The 22,672-nt window shown below is 38.3% G+C and overlaps 1 protein-coding gene across 9 annotated transcripts in view; it reads left to right on the plus strand.

Annotated features, from left to right (window-relative positions):
* The window catches only part of TRPC3 (transient receptor potential cation channel subfamily C member 3), a 69,385-nt gene that overhangs the window by 6,814 nt on the left and 39,899 nt on the right, over positions 1-22,672 (plus strand). For all 9 annotated transcript variants that reach the window (XR_004273174.1, XM_032292389.1, XM_032292390.1 and 6 more), the window contains exons 2-3: positions 12,406-13,177; positions 20,135-20,323. Coding sequence is in view for 8 of the 9 variants with exons in the window: in XM_032292389.1 (XP_032148280.1) it covers positions 12,406-13,177; positions 20,135-20,323 (961 nt within the window). In the remaining variant the exon portion in view is untranslated. The remainder of the gene's footprint in view (positions 1-12,405; positions 13,178-20,134; positions 20,324-22,672) is intronic.

Consider the following 22,672-nt stretch of genomic DNA (forward strand, 5'->3'; position numbering starts at 1 on the left):
AATCTCCAGCTTTCTGGACTGTGCTGTTCACACTGTGGCCTCCTTTGGTTAAGCATTTCTCTCTTCCTCAAAGAAATTTTAAAATGCATTTACTCCTGGGAGGAGCAACATAGGAAACTATTAATTAGTATTAATTTATTTATGAAATCCAATTAATTCATCATTTTAATTTGGCTGCTGATGGCAGAGCAACTTGAAATAGTTGGTAAGCTAAGTAGGAGGACTAAGAATAAGGGGAAAGAGGAGAAAAAGTTTATATCTCAAAGTACAGTGGATCCCCCGTCAATATTATTTATGATTATCTCTTTTATTAATATCAAAGAAATGAGAGGATCCCAGTTCAGCACTAGACCATCTTCTGAGGACCGAATTAGAATTTTAAGGATTTTCTATTACTGTGCTGGGGTAGAAAATGTGTTTGTGAAAAATTAGCCGGGCGTAGTGGCACGCACCTGTAGTCTCAGCTACTCAGGAGGCTGAGGCAGGGGAATCACTTGAACCCAGGAGGCAGAGGTTGCAGTGAGCCGAGATCATGCCACTGCACTCCAGCCTCGCGACAAAGCAAGACTGTGTCTAAAAAAAAAAAAAAAAAAAAAAAAAAAAAGTAAAAAGAAAAAAAGAAAATGTGTGTTTCTGTTTCTCTCTTAAAGTTTTCTCCAACATTGAACTTTTCCTTTGCCTACAATATCCCATAAACCTTTACTCCCACATACCCCTTCACCCCTCAGTTTATAATAGGCAGTCAAACACCATGGGAAATGTAACGGGAGAAAGAAAACTTCACGGAGTTGCTGTGTCATTGGTAGGAAGGAATCGTTTAAACATCCTAGCTCAGGGTTGAGATTTCCTGTTTCAGGGAGGATGCTTAAGTAATGATGAATGGCTGCTGGGCATTCTTCTAAGGAGGGGAGTCTCTTTGCTTGGCCAGAAGTCTTGCTTCTCAATCCTCTCCCCTGTACTGCCCTCAATGTTGCATAACATCCACCCAGAAGGGGCACCGTATTAGTGGCCTGTGCTGGGTGAACCCATAGGCATCTGGCCTGATATAGAGGGTCTGCAGATGTAGACTGTGGGCTGGCTGACTTCACACTTACACACAAGGGGCTCAGCAGTGACTTTATGAGAATAATTAGGATGGTCATAACATTTTGTGTTTAATTTAGCATTTAGGTCAGGAATATTTATCTTCAATTATCTAGTTTAAAAAAACTCTATTAAAAATACTATTTTCTTTGCTCTGTTCAAATAATAGGTGGTAATATGGATTTGGTCCTAGGTCTTTTTTAAAAATGAGAATTAAACGTCCACAAATACGTGACTTGTTAAGGAAAGAGCTTAATAGTGCTAATATTCTATGCCAGTTTTGCATCTTTAAATACATTTTATCAAATAGGACTGATGCATATAGATTCTCTGTTGAAAAGTAGGTTGCAGGGTTATGGGGTAGGAGTGAACATCTAAAAGCCTCAGACTTTTCACTTTAGATATGGATGATAATGATAGAAAACCAGATCCCTTTATTCTAATAACTATATATATATATAAAATTGATAGTGACTATCAATATATATAATTGATAGTGACTAATGTATTTAAATAGCCAAATATGAACATCTCGGGTCAGTAGAAGTTCCTTAATTTTATTATCTGAGGTTATTTTGTCTGAATTCTTGTTCAAGTATAGACTGAATTTATATAACTTTTAATTTCATTGTCACTAATCTTCCTGAAATAATAAACATTAGTTTTTAAAAGCATTCTAAAGATGAGTTTGAGAATATTTAATTACTAATTAATTATTAAAGGTTGTTAATTTTAAGATATATCTCCTGTTTGCCTCTAGATTATCCTGATAAAATATAATTATGTAAAATCAAAATCAAGAGATATAGAATGCATCAAACACTTTTATGGTATAACCAAGAATTAAATGTTATTAAGCAGAAATTTGCTTTGAAAGAATGGTTGTTGACATTGCTTGTATTTCTGATTATTAATTTATATTATTTGTGATATTCTTTTTTATAGACGAATCACTTCAATTACCCTCCACCACTGCTTCTTCCACACATAATCATATGTGGCCAGGGTATTCTGTAATCCAGAGGGGAAAATTGTCTATTTCTTAGGTCTTCAGTCATGTGGTTTATATATGTGTGCATCTGTGCATCCATCCCTCCAACAGATATTCATCACCATATAATAAAAGCCAAGTATATAGAGATGAAAAGAGTCAGTCTTTGCCTTTAAGGGCATTTTAGTATCATTAAGGAGATAGCCATGAAGACAGACAATTGCAAAGCAATACAGTAGTTGGTTTAATGGAGTTATACACAAAACACAGTTGCTAGAAGAATAAACATCTAAGTTCTAGAAGGCATTTGCTAGAATACTTTCTTGGGCATATTCATTTAAGAAGTATTACCAAGAAGTCATGCAGACAATGGCTAAGGGTCCTCACTTCTGTTCTAGTGTACTTTTAGAGGGAGCAATGCACTGTTAGATATCTGTTTGCTTTTCTGGTTTTAGCTGCTGAAGAATCTGGCAAAGAGCTACTCATGCTTTCAGGAAAAGAATGAGAGATCAAGCAATGGAGATAGACCAGAGTTCCTCTCCTTAAATATAAAATAGCTTCTTGCTTCTGAAAGTCATCTGGGAAAATGCCAAAATTAGCATATATCAAATATAATTTTTTAAAGTGTTTTTTTCTTGAGATAAGGTCTCGTTCTGTCACCCAGGGTGGAAAGATGCAATCTTGGCTCACTGCAAACTCCGACTCCTGGGTTCAAGTCATTCTTGATTCTCGTGCCTCAGCCTCCTGAGAAGCTGGGACTACAGGCACACACCACCACACCCAGCTAATTTTTGTATTTTTAGTAGAGATGGGGTTTCACTATGTTGCCCTGGTTGGTCTAGAACTTCTGGCCTCAAATGATTTATCTGTCTCTGCCTCCCAAAGTGCTGGGATTACAGGCATGAGCCATCATGCCTGGTGAAGATTTATTAAAATTGTGCATGAAGAATTCTGAGTATAATGCAGGGCAGCAAAAACTATCAGGGAATTCATTACTGTGGAGACGTAAATATCTCTCTGGGTTTATAAGTGCTGGAATGTTTATATTTAAAGTTTTTATGTGTGTGTATCAGGAGGGGCAGCAGGAAGAATGTGAATCTTTAGAAACGAAATCTGTGCTTTCCTCTTTCCTTAGCACCTTATCTTGCTGGTTTGGTTGTTACTGTGACAATGTATTATTGAGCTCTATGATGTGTAGGTAAATGCAGGCTGAAAGACAGGTGGTATGAGATAACTGTGGACCATCTCTGGCCATGCACCCTCTAACTAGACAGTTGAACTGATGGGGTACCTTTCTCTAGCCTTGCATGCTGGTGCACTTAACGGCTACTGGGGTTCAGAGTGTCTCCACTCTACTTCTTCCCCTCCAAAAAATACATAGTAAGAGACGTTCAAAATGTGTGTTTTTGATGATATTATTAAGACTATTTGTCAGATTCTTTCTCCTCCTTCCAACCACATACACATAAGCCTAGTGTGTAGATGTCAGATGTCTCCAGAAGTAGCCACATTGACTGACAGGTGCCTTCTTGCCAGGGAGATTATGGGATTTTTCTATTTGTTGACTCTCATCCCTGACTTTCTTGTCCTTTGTCAGTCCCTGCTGCTTCGCACCCTCATTACCATTTCCAATTATCACCATCTCCATAGTGTAACTAACATGGTGGTGGTTCTCTAACACTTTCCCCCACCTCTGTGCTTTTCTCACTACTTATCTTCTGTGGTTCCGTCTGTTCTTCTTGCCCTTCATAAACTGAGGGACAGGATCTTGGCTAGTTATCACAGTCACTTTCTTCATTGTGGTGAACTGCTCCATCCAAACATTTTGGATGTCATTCTCATTAATTCAGCACACATTGATGGTGTTCTTACTTTGCTTGCTTGCTACACGGGTTGAATGGCTGGTTAATCTTTACCTCATTCAATAAAGGATTTGAGGTGACTTCCTTAATAATGTTCATGTGTTGCAGTGTGCTAAGGAGCTTGTGATTCAATCCAAAGAGCCATGTTAGAAGCTGTTCTTTGTAGAACCAAAGTGTTGTAACATATAAGCTCAGCAAGCATTTTAACAATGATACTTGGATTTATAACCCCTTGTTCATTTTCTTATTCCCTAGCAGCATCATGATAAAGTAGCCAGGAAGAAGACCTCTGAGCTCTAATCTTCTAGTTCTGTACTCCTCAGTGACCTTAAGGAGGTACCATTTTGATGAAGTCTTTTAATCTTCACAATTAGTATTAATTGGCAAGTATTTCTGAACATATACTATATTAGGTACAGTGAAGATAATATATCAAAAATAAAACATAAGATAGAAGCATAAAACATTTATCCTCAATTGAACTTGAGGACATGAGTGTCACAGGAGACAGTAATTGAGACAAAAATCAAGGAGATGAAATAAAATTAATTCTCTGTATTTATGAGTAGACTGCCTATATTACAAAAGCTCAGGCTGAAGTGGTTACAAATGGTTTCAGAAAAGATTAAAAGACTCAACACTTTACACTGAACAGAATATTGTGGGTCATATCGGCATTGCCCTGTGTAATGTGACCCTCTGTATACAGAAATGTGTGCTACTGCCCTGTGAAACGTGACCCTCTGTGTACAGAGGTGTGATGTAAACTGGACCGCTGATGGTAGGAAGGATTTGAATTGGCAAAATAAGAGCAGAAATAAGAGTATGTCCAGGGAGGGAAATGTAAGGGGAACATCCCGGAGGCAGGTGTAAAAAGGTCAAGAAATGCTTCACGACTTGGATGGGCAGCCACGTGTAGCCCCCGTAATCTGCCTTTAACAAAAGTCTGTCTCCTAAGCCTCCCACCTACTGAGTAGGAGAGAAAAAATTAAATGTCCAATCTGTGGTTCACATTAGTGTTTTAAATTTTGTTTTGTTTTTGCATACCACACAGACACTCAACAAGTTAATAGTGCAATCAATAAATTAAGCAATTAAGTCAGTTAAGCAATTAAGCAGTTAGGTGAATTGACAAGGAGGGAAGGCTTGTTCTGCATTTCTGTAAGGATTTGGTCAGTTAAGACAGTGTCTCCCCATGTCTTGAGCTGGTGTGTAAGGGGCTTTTGCTTCCTGATTCTTGTCCCCCAATCTCCAAAAGGGCTCAGAGTCGCAGTGGCCTGTCTACCAGCGTTCAGCACACTGCAGAAAGAGGCTGGGAGGCTGACCTCATTTGTCTTAGTTTGATACTATAAAGTAAATGTTCTTTTAAAGAAATACTCTCTCATTTGGATAAACTTGCTCAGGCTCTTGGGAACTACCCTTTTTTTTCTGCTCTTCTCTGACACATCTGGCCCTTGCGGGAGGGGAGCTTATGTGTCTCTGGAGGGGGAAAGCGTTGGTATCCTCTAACTCTTCTGGTCTCTGGGCACTGTTCTATGTCTACTTGGGTGCTGCTTGTCAGTAGAAGTAACTGGATCTTGGCTGACTTTCTTTTGTTAGGAACCCAGATATGCTCCCTCAGGTACTTGGTTTCAGCTCAGCTTCCACTGCTACAAATCCCAGCACCTGCGACATCCTTCTTCCAGCATACGGAACTAGCAGCCTATTCGTGGGCTTAGTGCAGGCTACTTGGCTCTCATAGCAGAGTCCATACCACAGGGGAGCTGAGGGCGGCTTGAGAAAGCTCTTTGCTTTTCCCACACCATTCCATTATTTATCTATCCATTTCTTAGGTCCTTCCTCACCTTATTGAATCCACATCTTGACTTTTATTTCCCTTCTGTTATTTATTTGTCCTCCCAAAACAGTAAGCATCACAGCTTTGCTGTCAAAAGTGAGAGAGCTATCTTGTTTGCACAATGAGAGCACTTTATGATCAGTCTCCATCAGGATGAATTACAAGAATAAAGGAATTGAGCAAATCTTTTCATTAGACAATTTCCCTTTTCTCAAATTCTGCTTGCAAAATCCCATTTTGCTTGTAAGAATCTGAACATCTCCATGATCCTTTTCTTTGTAATCCTCCCCTAAACTGTATCTTCTCAACCTCCCCTTGAACACACCTATCCGATTCTATACTGCACCACTACCCTCCAGGCAGAGATGTCCTGAGTCAACCAGGGCAAAGAGCTTGTATTTGAAAAGATAAAAAAGAACACTTTAATATATTTTCAACAAATATCCTCAATAGTATAGGAATACGCTTGACAGAATAGGAATAGTAGAATAATATATTTACAGGACAGTGAAGAATGAATCTGAAGAACAAGGGAAGGAAGGTTGGCTAGGCAGGGTAGGGTGGGCTATGACCAACCCTGAAAGTCATACAGAAGAGTCTCAACTGATGGAAAGAACGGTAGGGGGTTACAATTTTTTTCGTTGTTTTAAAGGGAAGTGTGATATGGTGAAAGCAGAATTTACGAACAGCAAGATGCTGGGCATGGTTGTCATGTATAAAGAGGAGAATCAGGTACAGCCAGAGGCAATGGAAAATAAGAGTCAGACAGATTCCAGGTTGAATCCCAGTTCTTCGTTATTTTACCATTTGTGTCACCTTGGGCAATTTCATTTGAGCTCAGTTTTGTTATCTATGAAACAGAGAAAATTATACCTGCTTCATAGTATTGTTATGAGAATTAAATATGATAGTGCATTGAAAACACTACATACATATGAGGTACTCAGAAAAGTTTAGTTGCCTTCCCTCGTGCCATCTCTACTGGGAAGCTGTTACAACAACCCGGCTATGACTTGATAAAGATCCGGAGGCTGGTGCTGTAATGAAAATTGGAAGGAAGCATTCACTTCAAGAAATATTCCAAAGCAGAAGCTTCAGAACTTTGTGACTGACATGATCAAAACAGTGAGTCATAGATGACCTTGAAATGTCTAAATCTAAATAATCAGCCTGAGATACAAATGTTAGGAGTGGGAGCTGCTTTAAGGAAGAAGGTGACTTGGGACATTTTAGAGTGACCAGGGGACAGACCACAGTACATGTGGGACCTGAGGTCAGAGGATGGGACCTAGGAAGAGATTTGGAAACTCAACTAAAGATATATTATGGATATTTACTTTCTATGGGGCACTGTGTAAAACTCTGTGGATAATGATAAATAAAACATGATATTACTATATATGAATGTGCACAGTAATGGCATATATGACAGGGTATTTATTAAAACTCTGTTTGTTTTTTTAAATCAATTCAGACACTTGAGCCCGGAAGGCGGAGGTTGCAGTGAACTGAGATCCTGCCACTACACTCCAGCCTGGGTGACAGAGTAAGATTCTGTCTCAAAAAAAAAAAAAAAAAAAAGACTCAGATAACTGAAAACAGGCTTAAAACACATGGACTATAGGGTATTTGGTTTTAAATCAATGTGAGAAATCATTTAAAAAAAGAGAAAGACTGTGCCAGAAATTTGGAATAAGATAGTAACAATAATTGAGCAGTTTTAGTTCCTGGCTGTATTCCTGGATACCCTAAGAGGGGTGCGGGGAAGTGAGGGTTGGATAGTTTACATTATTAGATTAAGGGACAAAATCTCATCTGAAGAGAGAGGCTTCTGGATTTACAATTCTAGGTTGACTTTGGCACTTTAATCCTCATAAAAGGTACAATGAATACTATAGTAAACAATCTCTTTTTGACTCTTTAATTGTAGTTTTTGAAAAGATACAATAACCTTTTAAAAATACCACTCCTTCATAAAGCAAGGTCTTGACATTAAATAGTCCGTGCTGAAGGCATTTCTGTAGGCTACCTACTTGCTGTGCTGTGGTTTAGGTACATGGCTTCCTAGAGATCAAATTTTAAATAGTTAATAAAGTTTAGGGAAACTAAATGAATGTGAGGCTACTTGTCTTTTAGCCTGTGCTGCTAAAACATGTTATTTCAATTTGATTTTTGGCAGGACCAGAATGACAATTGCTTGAAGGCATCATAGTCTGGGGTCATTGATCCAGGATGCTCCATTGTTTTTATATTGGAGGTTCTCAGGAATTGTAAAGGACTTTCATTTAAAGTGCATATTTCAGGGTCCAACCATGAGAGATTCTGATGTAGTTCATCTGGAACAGGGCCTAGAAATCTGATTTCAACAAATAGTCCAAATGACCTTGAGGTGGGCGGTACTCAGGTCACACTGAGAGAAACCCCGTTAGAGGTCAGATGAGTTGATGACAAAGTTATGAAAACTGATGAGTGTTACTTGTATTTTTGCTTCTGAATAGAGTATAGCAGAGGCTTCCCTATGGCTCCACCACAATATTTCTCAGAAGAACCTTTCATCTGCTTAAGTGTTTGGACAAATTACAGGATCCCAAAATACATTAAAAAAATATGTTTTGCTTTAAAATGTATTGTCAGTGTCTTCATTCAGGCTGCCATGACAAAATATCATAGAATGGGTGGCTTAAAAACAACAACAACAACACAGAAATGTATTTTCTTTCAGTTCTGGAGGCTGGAAGTCTGAGATCAGAGTGCCGGCATGTTCGGTTTCTGGAGAGGTACCTTAAAGGTGGCCACCTTCTCAATGTTTTTTCACATAGGACATAGCAGGGTGAGGGAAGCAAGCCCTCTTGTCCTATAAAGGCACTAATCCCATCATCAGAGCCTCATCTTTATGATCCTATGATTTCATAATTAATCTCCCAAAGGTTCTATCTCCAAATTCTGTCACATTAAGGGTTAGGATTTCAACATATTAGTTTTGTAAGGATGCAATTTGGCCCATAGCAGTTAGATATTACTAGCTTTCTGTGTTAGCCAAAAGGAGCTTAAACATGGCCCTCATAGATCTTCTGATTTGAGGTCAGTGGTGCTCCAGTGCTTTTACCAGAAAGAAGTCCCTGCAGAATGCACTCTCACAGTGTTGAATGACCCATTGGATGAATATCTAAGGGTAGGAAGTTCCTGGCAAAATAATTTTAGTGTTAACATTATTAAACATTCTCTCCCATTCATCCCCATTCCTTCCTTATTTTTCATGCTAGAAGAGATACACTGTCAAAGCCAGCTGAGATTGTTTTTGCATTGTGGATGATGCGAATGTTGACTCATTCCATCAGTTCAGATTGATGAAATTAACTTGGTACTATAAGGAAAGTTAAAAAAAAATCCTTCCATTTGTGAGTTTACTATGAGTGACATTAAGTCAGCTCTTTTATTTTTGAAATAACAGTATAATTTGTTCTAATTGAGATATCTGACTTCTCACTTAACTCAGTGTCAGAATGTTTTAAAGATAAAAATGACGCATGACTTGTACTAAAATCACACTTTTCAGTTCAAATATATAGTATGGAGGTATAGGTTCTGAAGGAATAAAATGTATTAAGAAAAAACTTAAAATTTTTATTTAATTTTATTTTTAATCCCTTAGTTGACAAAAATGTTAAAATATAAGTACTTATTGGAAACCATGACATTATAATCTTTCTGAAGTAAAATAAATGTCCTGTATTTGGCTGTTATGAGTAGGTTATGATGTGTAACGGAGAGCATGGAGTGGAGAATAAAGAAAATATTCGGAAAATAAAGAAAATATTCATGAAAGAATCATGTCCTAATATTCTCAACCTGGTCTCTTTTGCGATAAATAGTAGGATTTTTATAAGTGATTTTCCTTGTAGGTAGCAATCATTAAATTAAAAGCCTTTCCGCCAAGATCTGACACTTTAATAAAAGTTTATTTTCCCAAAGATAACCCCTCTGAGTATTTAAATTCTGACATCTATACTCTGCATATATATCTTCTCATCAATGTATGATATTTTATACAACATGGAATTTCTAGCCATTTGAATAATATCAGTTCATAGACTAATAATAAAAATATTAACCCAATGAAGTCAGTACCACTAAGAGTCATAAAACATATTTATTACCATAATATTTGTAAGATTTGTTTAAAATCCTGTCATAGAGTTTGGTCTTGAAACACAGTTCTCTTTTATGTAGTTCTTGTCCACCTAAAAGTCGTTATTATACCAACACACACACAAACACACCCCTCACATGTCCGCCAAGTCAGACTTGCACCTCAGTCGTCTCCCACACATACCACACATCATACACTCCACTCTGTGCTCTCCGTTACACATCATAACCTACTCATAACAGCCAAATACAGGACATTTATTTTACTTCAGAAAGATTATAATGTCATGGTTTCCAATAAGTACTTATATTTTAACATTTTTGTCAACTAAGGGATTAAAAATAAAATTAAATAAAAATTTAAAACATTGATTTTATGTTTAATAGAGATTCAAACTGTGGTTAAAACTATTCAAAATGTGCAAGCTGGTATAATGAAAAGTGAAAGTCCCCCTTCCTCTATGACTTCTTAGTCTTAGTCCAGATAAAACTTTAAAAGCTTCATGTGTTGATTTCTAGAAATTGCTAGAAATACATATGTGTATATAAAACAAATGTTTATTTAATTTTTAAAAGTTGATCACTTGACACTAGTTGAGCCATTAGAATTGGGTGCCAGTCACAGCACTGTGTCCTTGAATAAGTCAACAGGCCTCTGGGGACCTCTTTCGTTGCCATACCTCTATAGAGTGAGGCTTGCCTGGCCACATTTGCCTTAGTTCCTATCTGGGAGACCTTCTGCCAGTGGCTTCTGTGCTCCTCTCTCTGTTTGGGGCCCTCAGAGCTGAAAATGGAGTGGGCACTGGTAGCTGCCTCAGATTCTTCTTGCCAGGGAAGCTTCCCAATTTAGTTGTCCACCTCCAGGTATCTGGGGAGACCAGTGTCCTCTCTAGTTAATTTTCAACTCCTAATTCCACGAATATAGTTTTTTTTCAATGGTAGGAGGTATTTCTGGAATATATATTCTAGAAATAAAGCACTTTCTTTTCTAGCCATTCACTTTTAACTTTGACTTATTTGTTTCAAAAGTCAGTAATGTGGAAGAAGCTTTATTTGGTACCTTTTGGTACAATTCATCCCATCAAAAAAATCACAGCTTTAAAAGGAAGTTATCTTGAATGTTGGAACTGGGTAATGTAAAGATATAGATTTATACAACATTTATGCAATATTTTAGTAGCCACCAAAATATTATACAGATTATTGAAAGATTATATACAGTCACAATGTTAAAAGTATTTAGCATTGTTTTTCAGAGACTGAATTTCTAAAAAAGCTTTTTATTCATGAGGAAAATCTGGAGAACTTTATAAATTTCCATTTTGTACCTGGCATAAGGATACACAAGAAAATGAAATTATTTACCTAACATCACAGAAACTAAGATGCGAACTGAAATCACTGTACACATCAATTGATACGATTTTTATAATGCCGCTAAATAAATCTCAACTAATGTGGTTGGTGTTAGGATTTCAGTGTGCATTGATCCAGATGTACAATTAGTGCCTAGTTGCTTTACTCATAAAGTAATTCTAGTGATTTTCAAACCATAATCAAACCTTATCCTTTTCATTCCAAGAGGCAAATATATAATACTGATAATTAAATATTTCTCATTACAAAGGCACACTTGTTTTCAATAAAATAAATCTAGGTTGATGCTTAGATTTTATAACTGCTAAATCTTGTCTGCATCTTTGAAAAGATAAATCCTGTAACTGGGGATGGTGAATTCCCTTAAGAGAAAAGCATGAGGTGGAAGGTGTGGGGGCTGGTGGCATGTGCCTGTAGTTCTAGCTACTTGGGGGCCTGAGGTGGAGGATTGCTTGAGCCTAAGAATTCAGGGCTGCAGCTGTGATCTTGCCACTGCACTCCAGCTTGGGCCACAGAGACCCTGTCTCTAAAAAAATATTTAAACAAAAATTTTAAAATAAAAATAAAAGGATCATAAAAATCAGATCCTGCAAGATGATACTTGGCCTAAATCCTGCACGTTTTTAGGGGGCTGAGAGTCAATGATTTTATTTAGTTAAAAGGATGCAATGACTTGGCCTCATTCTTGAAAAAATTAACTTCCATTAGCCTTCAAGCCTAGTGCTTTAATGTCAAATACCTGCTAGTTTCAATGTCCAGGCTTTTAAGAGCGGAAGGTACAATGAGTTCCATTTTTGCTAGGGTCACAAAAAAGGCATGGGTATATAGAAATTTTTTAAATTATTCCATCTGAATGTCATTTTCTAGAGAACAGGAGCATTTGTTCTGAAGGGCTACCAGCCCCTCTCTGGGATCTAGCAGCCAGTGTTAGACAGAGGTGTCACTTTCAGGCAAGTAGTTGGCAACGGTATCGCTAGCAACTGAGCCGGCCCCGCGCAGCCAGAGGTTTGCAGTAGGTACTGTGTATTCCAGAAAGGGCCCTGACGTGTGAAAGGAAGGAATATGCCCTAATATTCTACAGTTGTTTTATCGTTGCTACTGATTAGGTCCATGGAGGGAAGCCCATCCTTGAGACGCATGACGGTGATGCGGGAGAAGGGCCGGCGCCAGGCTGTCAGGGGCCCGGCCTTCATGTTCAACGACCGGGGTACCAGCCTCACCGCGGAGGAGGAGCGCTTCCTCGATGCCGCGGAGTATGGCAACATCCCAGTGGTGCGCAAGATGCTGGAGGAGTCCAAGACGCTGAACGTCAACTGCGTGGACTACATGGGCCAGAACGCGCTGCAGCTGGCCGTGGGCAACGAGCACCTGGAGGTGACCGAGCTGCTGCTCAAGAAGGAGAACCTGGCGCGCATCGGCGACGCCCTGCTGCTCGCCATCAGCAAAGGCTACGTGCGCATTGTAGAGGCCATCCTCAACCACCCTGGTTTTGCAGCCAGCAAGCGCCTCACCCTGAGCCCCTGCGAGCAGGAGCTGCAGGATGACGACTTCTACGCTTACGACGAGGACGGCACGCGTTTCTCGCCAGACATCACCCCCATCATCCTGGCGGCGCACTGCCAGAAGTACGAAGTGGTGCACATGCTGCTGATGAAGGGCGCCAGGATCGAGCGGCCGCACGACTATTTCTGCAAGTGCGGGGACTGTACCGAGAAGCAGAGGCATGACTCCTTCAGCCACTCGCGCTCGAGGATCAACGCCTACAAGGGGCTGGCCAGCCCGGCATACCTCTCCTTGTCCAGCGAGGACCCGGTGCTCACGGCCCTAGAGCTCAGCAACGAGCTGGCCAAGTTGGCCAACATAGAGAAGGAGTTCAAGGTAAGCTTTGCGCTCTACCCCGGCTGCTCTGCAGTCTCACCCGCTTCCCGGTGGCTGCCTGGCCCGCTCCGCCACCCTTCGCTCCACATTCGGTTTTGCCCAGTGAATGTGAAATCACGAGGGACTGAGAGCCTCATTCAGACTTCAGCTGATGTTTTCTTTCTCCCTCTCAATGATGGTGCTGTGACAAATTCGCTTTGGGAATCCAGTATTCTGGATCAGAGAGCTATAATTATGTTGCCGCTCTGTGTTCTGAGTAAGCATTAAATAATACTCAAAACTTCTCCCTTTTTTGCTCAAAGGAGGGTTTTGGTGTAATTTTTTGTCTTCCAAATACTTCCTCCTGTTTTGTAGTTAGTTGTCTTGTGGCAGCCAACACATAAGTAATATTAGTTTGTTTTATTCCCCCTGAGGGAGCGTACCGTTTCTGGAGGTCCTGCAATACCAGGTCTGTAGTGGACCAGACTGAGCAAGCTCCCATTTCATCTCCGCGATAGTGTTAGTTTTGAATGCGCTGTTCATTGGTCCAAGCATCTGTATACCCCTTTAGAATCAAAAGTCAAACGCACAGTAAAAAATACTATTAAAGTCATTTCGCTAATATGACAAAGTGCCTCTCCCTGAATTCCACGAATGTACAAAGTGGTGAGCCGTGAATATCAGTTCAATCTAGAAATAGGAGGACAGCAAAGTGATTTGCTTTAATGGATTTTTTTTTGTTTAACGAGTGAATTTTTTTTTCAGGACATTATCTTCAATCAAGCAGTATTATTTATTTTTATAAAAATTATATATTAATGACGGATCATTTTTATTTTTTGGTCAGTTGCTAAATCCTCCTAGGCGTTTTGATTGGTTCTAACTACTAAATCTGGGTATTTTTTAGTTCTGATCAAAATCATTTAGACTATTTTTGGCAGGTTCTTATCTCCCATTTCCCATCTAAGAAGGTGATTGTAGACATCAATTCCTTGAATTATTTTCTACATGCTAAGTTAATCTTTTTAGTTTAGTGTTGTGTTGTCAGATCACAGAAGAAGTAATTATACTTTCACAGCTGAATATGGTTTTTATAGTTAGTGAGATTTACACAAATGCAACTAGTAATATAATTCAGGTTACAGGAAATATACTTTGCCCTGGTGTTGCAAGAAAATGGTGGGAAAGTTGTCCCATCCCTTTTTAATACACAAAAAATTCTCTGGATATTCATCAACCCTCGTTTTGTCCCAGTAGAGGTCTGCATCTACTATAATTTTGTTAAACCATTAAAAATATTTTCTGATGTAAAAGCCACATACATTTATTGTAAAAATTTTCCAAAAAAGAGAAAATAAAAAGAAGAAAATATCTTATGTCTAATCCCTTTTAAGAGATTCATTATGTGGTATTTGAAAAGATTTGTTTACTTGAACCCAAAATGAATTTTTTTTTTTAGATAGAACTCAGATCCAGTTGAAAACTCTAAATTCTGTTTAGAGAGAGTAGAAAAGCATTTAGGTAAAGCACTTGTAAATATCACTTTGTTATTTTGAAACAGTAATAGAAACATAATTCTAAACATATTTTTTGCCACTATTTCAAATGGCACGCAAACTTGGTTTATACACATTTTTCTTTATATATACTGAAAGTCTGCAAGAGATTCTATAAAAGGGAATATTTTCTAAGATCATGTTTTAATAATTTACTAAGATGCAGCCATGGTAAGAGAATTTATTATGCATAGTTTTACCCTGAAGCTGGCTAAATCCATATTGGTAATGCTTACAATCTCTTTTATTTTGACTTACAGAGTCACCTCTGATAACCTTTCAAGGGTGAGGAAATATCATAAATAAAGAGGCAAAAAGGGGAGAAAACATAATTGGGTTCCAGAGGACATCTGTAAAGCTGCCAAATATCTATAAGGATATGCAAAAATAATCTAACTATCCCAGTTCTTTTTTTCTAGATTATATGGAAAGCACTATGTAGCAAGACAACCCTCTCTGAGTCAAAATTAGGACAATTCTTTAGAAGTTATAGTCTCCAAGGATTTTGTGCCTCTCTCTCCTAACTGAATATGCCTTTTCTTTCTCATTCTTACCTGTCCTTGTTATTTTTTCTTATCTGCCTTTCTTTCACCTTTTCCCCCTGTTATCTCATGTTCATGTCCATCTGTCAGGGCTTTAGACAGACAGAGAAAATACTGCTTTCATAGCACTGACCCAGAGACTCTGAGCTCTGAAAGGGCAGTGAAAGTGAAGCTCATTTCTGAGGCAAGCCGGTAACCTAATTTGCCCTATTCCATGGTGTTCGCTATATTCTTCCCATGAGGACTTTGAGCTCAAAGCACTAGCCTTGAAATAAAAAAATAGATGATGTGTTTCCCTAGTGAAAAAGAGGTGATTTTTTTTCCTTTTAAGATACCTATATTTTATCTTATCAATGGTCTGTAATATCTAGTATCTTACCCCTGAAATTGCCATCATTTAGATGCTTCAGAGAAGATTCTTAGCTACTCTGCAGTTTTCACATTTCTTTGAGGAATACAGTAGGCATGGTGCTGAAAACATATAAAGGTCAATACCCTAAGAGGTCAAATATTCTAGGATACAGATTTAGATAAATTAATGTAGGATAGCTTGGTGACAGGTTATTTAAAAAATATTTTGGGTGTGCAAATGCTGTTTGAAGCTATTCTGAGAAACAGAATATTGGACAGGATAGACTCTAGGTCTAATCCTCCAAAATGTCAGCAGCAAGGAAGCCAGTCATTTATTAAGCTGTGAGAACGCAAATTGAAATTTTCTAGTTCTGACTGAGTCAGTGACGCACCTTTTTTGTAAAAATAAAGAAGTGGGGAGAGGCGTTTGCTTCCCTGTGCCTCAGTTTTTCCTCTCCTTAAAGTAAAAAAGCAATTTCACTTAGTATCAGCTGTAAGGAAGAAAAGAAATGAAATAATCCAAACACAAGATAACATTTTATAGCAGGAAAATAAGAATCATCTTTCATTTTGTAAAAGATAAAGGCTATAGGCAACATTTTATATGTTAAGCCTAGATTTGAGTTTCTTGAGTCCCAGTCCTAGGTATTATATCTAATATAATGTACCTAGTAATATTGAAGCACTTCTTAGCACCTAATTTGTACCAAACACATTCTAAGCATTTAATCCTCATCGTACCAATATTGGGTGGGATTATTCATGTCACAAAGGTAAAGTGAATTCCACTTTAGCTGGTAGGTGGTAAGGCAGTATTTGAGCCCAGGAAGTCTGGCCTCAGAATCTATGCTTTTAATCACTATGAAAAGGCCTGACAGAACCAAGCCTGTTAAGAGTTGAATTTCAGCTTTCCTTTTCAGGACAAAAAGGGATTTGAATGATAATTCAACCATATATATTAAAGGAGTGTACAGAAGCCTGTAGATAGATTGTGATGAAGACTGAACTTCATTGTTTTTCCTCTGGCTTGAACAGATCCTTAGGGTTTTGAGTTCTGCTCTATAGGGTATGCAGTAGGTCCACCTGCTTAACTGTGGAGGGCTGTGGTAATGGATGAGTGGTACATTAAAGACCATTAAGCAAAACTAACTTAAGAAAAAATTATTAGGAAATATAGACCAGACAAATGGTCTGATCTGTGAAGTAACATGAGGCAGAGCCTCATGGTGGAACTAACAGTCAATGCAGACTATACATAGATGGCTGCTTTTGCAGCTGAAGAGAGGCTGTTCTTAGTTGGAGTTCTCTGTCTTTCCCCGGGAGCTCTGAATATGCTTTAAAAATGGTATCCAATGACTATAACAAAAGAAATCACCATTGTCTCCAGCTCTGATTATTTTCTGCACTCTGGCAACAGACTTCTTCAAGTGGGAAATGTTTACATTGTTATAAAAATAAAAAGTGCCATCCTTGCAACATGTTTGATTACCATTTTTTTTTGTTTCTTTACTGATCTTTCAGTAGATGTGCAAAAAAGCTTTCCTTAAAATTTAACAGTTTTTAGACTATAATTTTATAAGTAATGAATCATTATTTAGGTATTACTGCAGATGTGGGTACTAAGTTTTCTTCAAAGCACGGAAAGTAGCCTCTTTTTATTTCTGATCAATGGAGAAATGACCACCCTATGTTGTACCAAATCTTACAGAACAGTCTGAACTGAAGAATAACATAAGGAAATTTCATCTAAAAAAAAACGGTATTAAAAGGGAAGCTTTATATGGAAACGGGCATGGATTTAATACTTCTTTTGGATGCTGTAATAAAATATTTCATTAGTCTTTCAGGAATGGAAAGCAGATGGATATTTAACTGACACTCTGCACAGAAACCAGAGACTGAACATTTTATTAATTTTATCAGTTGCATGGTACCAACTTGAATGGAAACCAAAGATTGAAGTTTTATTCATTTTATCTGTTCCCTTATGAGGGGAAAAGGATTAACTGTAACTGTTCTTTATCTGAATTTCTGATATCTGAAATGGAAACTATTCTAATCTGTGTAGCCTTTAAACAGTCTCTCTTCTTCTTGTTTATTTTAGCTGATGACGTGGTTTTGCCCATCAAATCAAATTAATTATTTAAAGGAAAAAAATTGGAATTCTTCACGTCTTTTTTTTTTAAGTATGATTTTTTTTGAAAGCCCAGTAATTGTGCTCTGCTAAGTATTACTTGGATATACACACACACACAGTATCTCAGGACATGTTGCAAGGGGGAATTCTGTTTTTCTCGAGTGTTCCACATTAGATTATTATCTGGTTAACTTTCCTAGTAGGCTAGAGTTTTAGTGAAAGTCATAAAAGTAGAACTGAGGTTTCCAAAAATGAGGCACTTTCCCAGGAGATGGTCGTTGACACCTTCATTAGAACCAATGGATTGGAAATAAAGATCCATTCAGAAAGTAACAAAGAATGCTACCAACTGACTTCCTTATAGCAGTCCATGGTAGTATGTAAATATGCAAATGAAATTAAAGATTCGCAGATTATTTTTAGCAAGTTGTTAGTTCCAGTGGCCTGGAAATTTTTCTTTCAGGGACTGAATTCTGTAACCCTCGCGAATTCAACTACATGCAATGATATACTTTTCCTCTAGTTCTGCAGGGCGCAGTAATATGCCCTTCAGACAAACAAACAAACAAAAAACCTTCTGTATGCAATTGGGTATTCATCTACCTCTCTACATTCGCTATAAACTAGTTATCCTCAAACATAAGATGTGTCAGAATCCTGTGGAGGGTGTGTTAAAACACAGATTGCTGGGCCCTTCCTCAGTTTCTAAATCAGGACATGTGGGCTGGGGTCTGAGAATCTGCGTTTCTAACACATGCCCAGGTGCTTCTGTTGCTGCTGGTCTGAGGACTGAATATTGAGAAGCAATGTCTCCAGTAAGGCAACGGTAATGAACTGGACTAGTTATTTTTCACTGTCAACCTAAATAACCAAGAGAGAAGTTATCTAAAAGAAAATGAGGCCGGGTGTGGTGACTCATGCCTGTAATCCCAGCACTTTGGGAGGCCGAGGTGGGAGGATCATTTGAGGTCAGGAGTTCAAGACCAGCCTGGCCAAAATGGTGAAACCCTATCTCTACTGAAAATAGAAGAAATAGCTGGGTGTGGTGGCACATGCCTGTAATCCCAGCTGTTTGGGAGGATGAGGCAGGAGAATTGCTTAAACCCAGGAGGCGGAGGTTGCAGTGAGCCGAGATCCTGCCACTGCACTCCAGCCTGGGTGACAGAGCAAGATCCTGTCTCAAAAAAAAAAAAATTAAAGAAATAGAAAATGATATTTATTTGGGAATATAGCATTACAGTGGGAATACAAGAGACATGGTAAACTATGTGTGTATTCAGGGAGGTAAAGAAAGTCAAAGTTTTCAAAGGAAAGTGAGGAGAGCTACACTCAAGGAACAATAACAAAGGTGGAACCAGTCCAAAATCGTACTGGCAGTTGCTGGGCGGATGTCCTCACAGAGTTATTTTTTTGTGAAAGGTTGCGATGGCCTTTATGCAAGGTTATGGTTTTTGCAGCCTTTTGTGATAGTTTTTGTGTGTGAGAACCCTCCCTTCATGGCCTTCTCTGACTCTATCAGTCAAGATCTTTTTGTTTTGTGTTGTTTTTAACACAGTGGACTTAGTTTTGATTCTGACAATTTTCATATCACATATAGTTGATCTTCTACATCAAATTGCTGTTTTAGAAAAATTGTCATAGAAAAATTTCCGTTGTAGAAATGTTCTTCTTTTGGCTTTAAAAGAATTATTGTTTGTACAAAAGAGAGAAAACTCTTTGATCCTTTGGTCTGTGGGCATACAATTTTTTTTAGTAAATATTTTTTTAAAATTTTAATTGACAATTATTGCATATATCTACGGGGTACCATGAGATGTTTTGATATATGTATACAATGTGAAATGATTAAATCAAGCTATTAATATATCCATCACCTCACATTACTTTTTGTGGTAATGAGTCATTTGAAATTTACTCATCAATTTTGAAGCATATAATACAGTATTAAAGCTTTAGTCACTGTGCTATGCAAACAGATCTCAAAAACTTATTTCTCCTGTCTAATTGAAACTTTGTTCACTTTGACCGATATCTCCTCATTCCATCTCCACTTCACCCTACCTCCTACCCCTGCCCCCTGCCTATGGTAGCCACTGTTCTATTCTGAGTTTGACTTTTTTAGATTCCACATATAAGTGAGATTACGTACGTGCCATTTTCAGAGCTATCTCATAAAGTTGGGCTGGTTGCAGCAGAAGGAAACCTGGCTAAAGGGTTGGGTGGGTGCAAATCCAGCCTGTATTCAGCTCAACAAGCCTTGTATCCAGGTAGGACTGCAGCTTTCTACCCCCAAAAGAAGGGATACCTTTTTCTAATTCACACAAGTCCTAAACACTTTCCATTAAACGAGAGCAAATTCTTTGTGTTAAAACATTAAACCTCTTGTTCTTAGAATGACTATCGGAAGCTCTCCATGCAATGCAAAGACTTTGTAGTGGGTGTGCTGGATCTCTGCCGAGACTCAGAAGAGGTAGAAGCCATTCTGAATGGAGATCTGGAATCAGCGGAGCCTATGGAGGTGCACAGGCACAAAGCTTCATTAAGTCGTGTCAAACTTGCCATTAAGTATGAAGTCAAAAAGGTGAGTGGGCCTACTACTTTCATCTAGTGCCATATTAGAATAAACATGTAATACAAAGTATGCCATAATCCTAGGAAATTTATAAAAATAAGAAGAATATATGCTAGCAGTCTGGGCAACATAGTGAGACTGTGTCTCTACAAAAAATATACAGAATTAGCTGGGCATGATGGCATGTGCCTGTAATCCCTGCACTTTGGGAGGCTGAAGCAGGAGGATCACTGGAGACCAGGAGTTTAAGACCAGCCAGGGCAACATAGCAAGATCCTGTCTCTACTAAAAATTTAAAAATTAGCCAGGCGTGGTGGCATGTGTCTGTAGTCTCAGCTACTTGGGAGAGTGAGGCTGGAGGATCACTTGAGCCCAGGAGATTTGAAGCTGCAGCGATGCAGTGAGCATTGATAGCACCACTGCACTCTAGCCTGGGCGACAGAGCAAGGAAGACCTTGTCCCCTCCCCCCCAAAAAAAAAAAAAACATACTATTGATGAAAGATTTTTTTGTGGGGGGTAAAGTTGCAAGTTAAATGTCTAGCTTCTGATCCTTTCTACTTTTTACCCATGGTGGGACCTTGAATACGTCATAAATTTTTAAATTTCAGTTCCTCATACACAAGGAGGATAATATCTCTTATCTAAGGGTTTTGGTGGAATTTAAATGGGTTAAGATAGGCAAAAGCATTCTGTAAACTTAATTACAATACAATTAATAACATGATCTGTTACTTATATACATTGTTGTAAGGCACTTTTACATTCTTATGTGAATCCTTGCAGTAAGCCTATGTTATTATTCATTTTATCTATTTAATTAGGTCAGATAGATGACGGGGTTTCTATTCTACAAGGAAACTGAGGATTGCCAAGCTTCAATGACATGTCTAAGGTCACACAACTATGAAGTTGGTTATGTAGGTGCCAGAAATAAAAATTATGATTTTTTTACTCTGATTACTGCAGAAAAACTTTTATGTGTATCTATTTCTAATTTGTATGGGGCTTTTAGGTAATTCATAAAAATTGTAGTTATAATGTTTCACAATAACAAATATCTCAGTTGTCCAGAATCTAACAATTTATACATGTTATATAATAGATTTATTTGTACTTTAAGAGAAACTGATAAATCACAAGGAAATAAACTGTGATCAGCTCTGGATTTATGAAGCTGTTCAATTTACAAAGAGCCAAGTGTTCTGTCTTTTCTGCAGTGTGACATGGTGCTTAAGAAGTCAGGCACTAGAGCCAACCTGTAAGGAGTGAGGTCCTGACATCCCCATGTGCTCCCTGTGTGACCATGGGCAAGTCACCTAACCATCATGCCTCCATCTGCTCACTAGTAAAGTGAAGACAATAGTTGTACCTACTTATTCATTTGTTTAAGGATTGCATGAGATAATGCATGTAAAGTAATTAGCACAGAGTAGTACATGGTGATTGCTCAATAAGTATTTGCTACTAATAATGCCATTTCTACATTATGAAAATTCATATCCAGAGTGATGACTCTCAAGCAAGTTAGTCTTCAGTTATCAAAGACAGATTTCATGCCCCTTGTAAGTCCTTAGTAAGAGACCATAGCCATTTAAGCAGGCAGGAATTTAATAAGTGATATTGGGGAAGCTCACAGAATCCTAAGAAGAGGTAGAAGAACAAGTTTATCTAAGCTGTGCTTCCAAAAACCTCACCCAGAACCAGGCCCAGCATTGACCTGTTAAGGGAGTTTCTATGACCGAAACAGAACAATTCTGTCTCTGCTGCTCCCATATCAGCAGAGAGGATGCTCTGAATCCAGCCTGTTTTCATATGGCCCCTTCCACTGGCCAAAATGCCTCTGATCAGTGGAGCCTAAGCCAGTGTTTGCACTCTAGAGCCAGTGAGGATAAGAAAATCTCATTCGTGCTGTTTCTGTCTCTTTCTCCTCTTTCTCTCTCCCCTCCTCTCCATCTCTCTCTCTTCTGACACAAACAATTCTACTACCACAATGTAGAAACTTCTACCCATAGTATTTGCAAGATTTTGGTCAACCATTTAATGGCAAATCTCTCCATTACTTCATAAGACAATCAGATGTGAAGATTCTCAGTAAAGATTGAAATAAAACAACTTTTCAAGGAAAGTATGTTACAAGATAATTAAATTGGCTAGATTGACCTCCTCTTAGAGTGTTCTTGCTGATTGAGGTTTTGTTAATATATTGAGGGACAGGGATAATTTTGAACAAGATCAATAGTAAACTGTTTTTTAGAAATCTGTCTGGACGTATATTCACACATCCTGCAATATGTATCTCTTTTCTTTGGCACCTGAGAGAATTGATTTCAGTTGTCACTGGTTTTTAATCATTGCTT

The sequence above is a fragment of the Sapajus apella genome, unplaced genomic scaffold, assembly GCF_009761245.1.
Source record: "Sapajus apella isolate SASKATOON/1434 unplaced genomic scaffold, GSC_monkey_1.0 scaffold27, whole genome shotgun sequence".
NCBI classification, from domain to species: domain Eukaryota; kingdom Metazoa; phylum Chordata; class Mammalia; order Primates; family Cebidae; genus Sapajus; species Sapajus apella.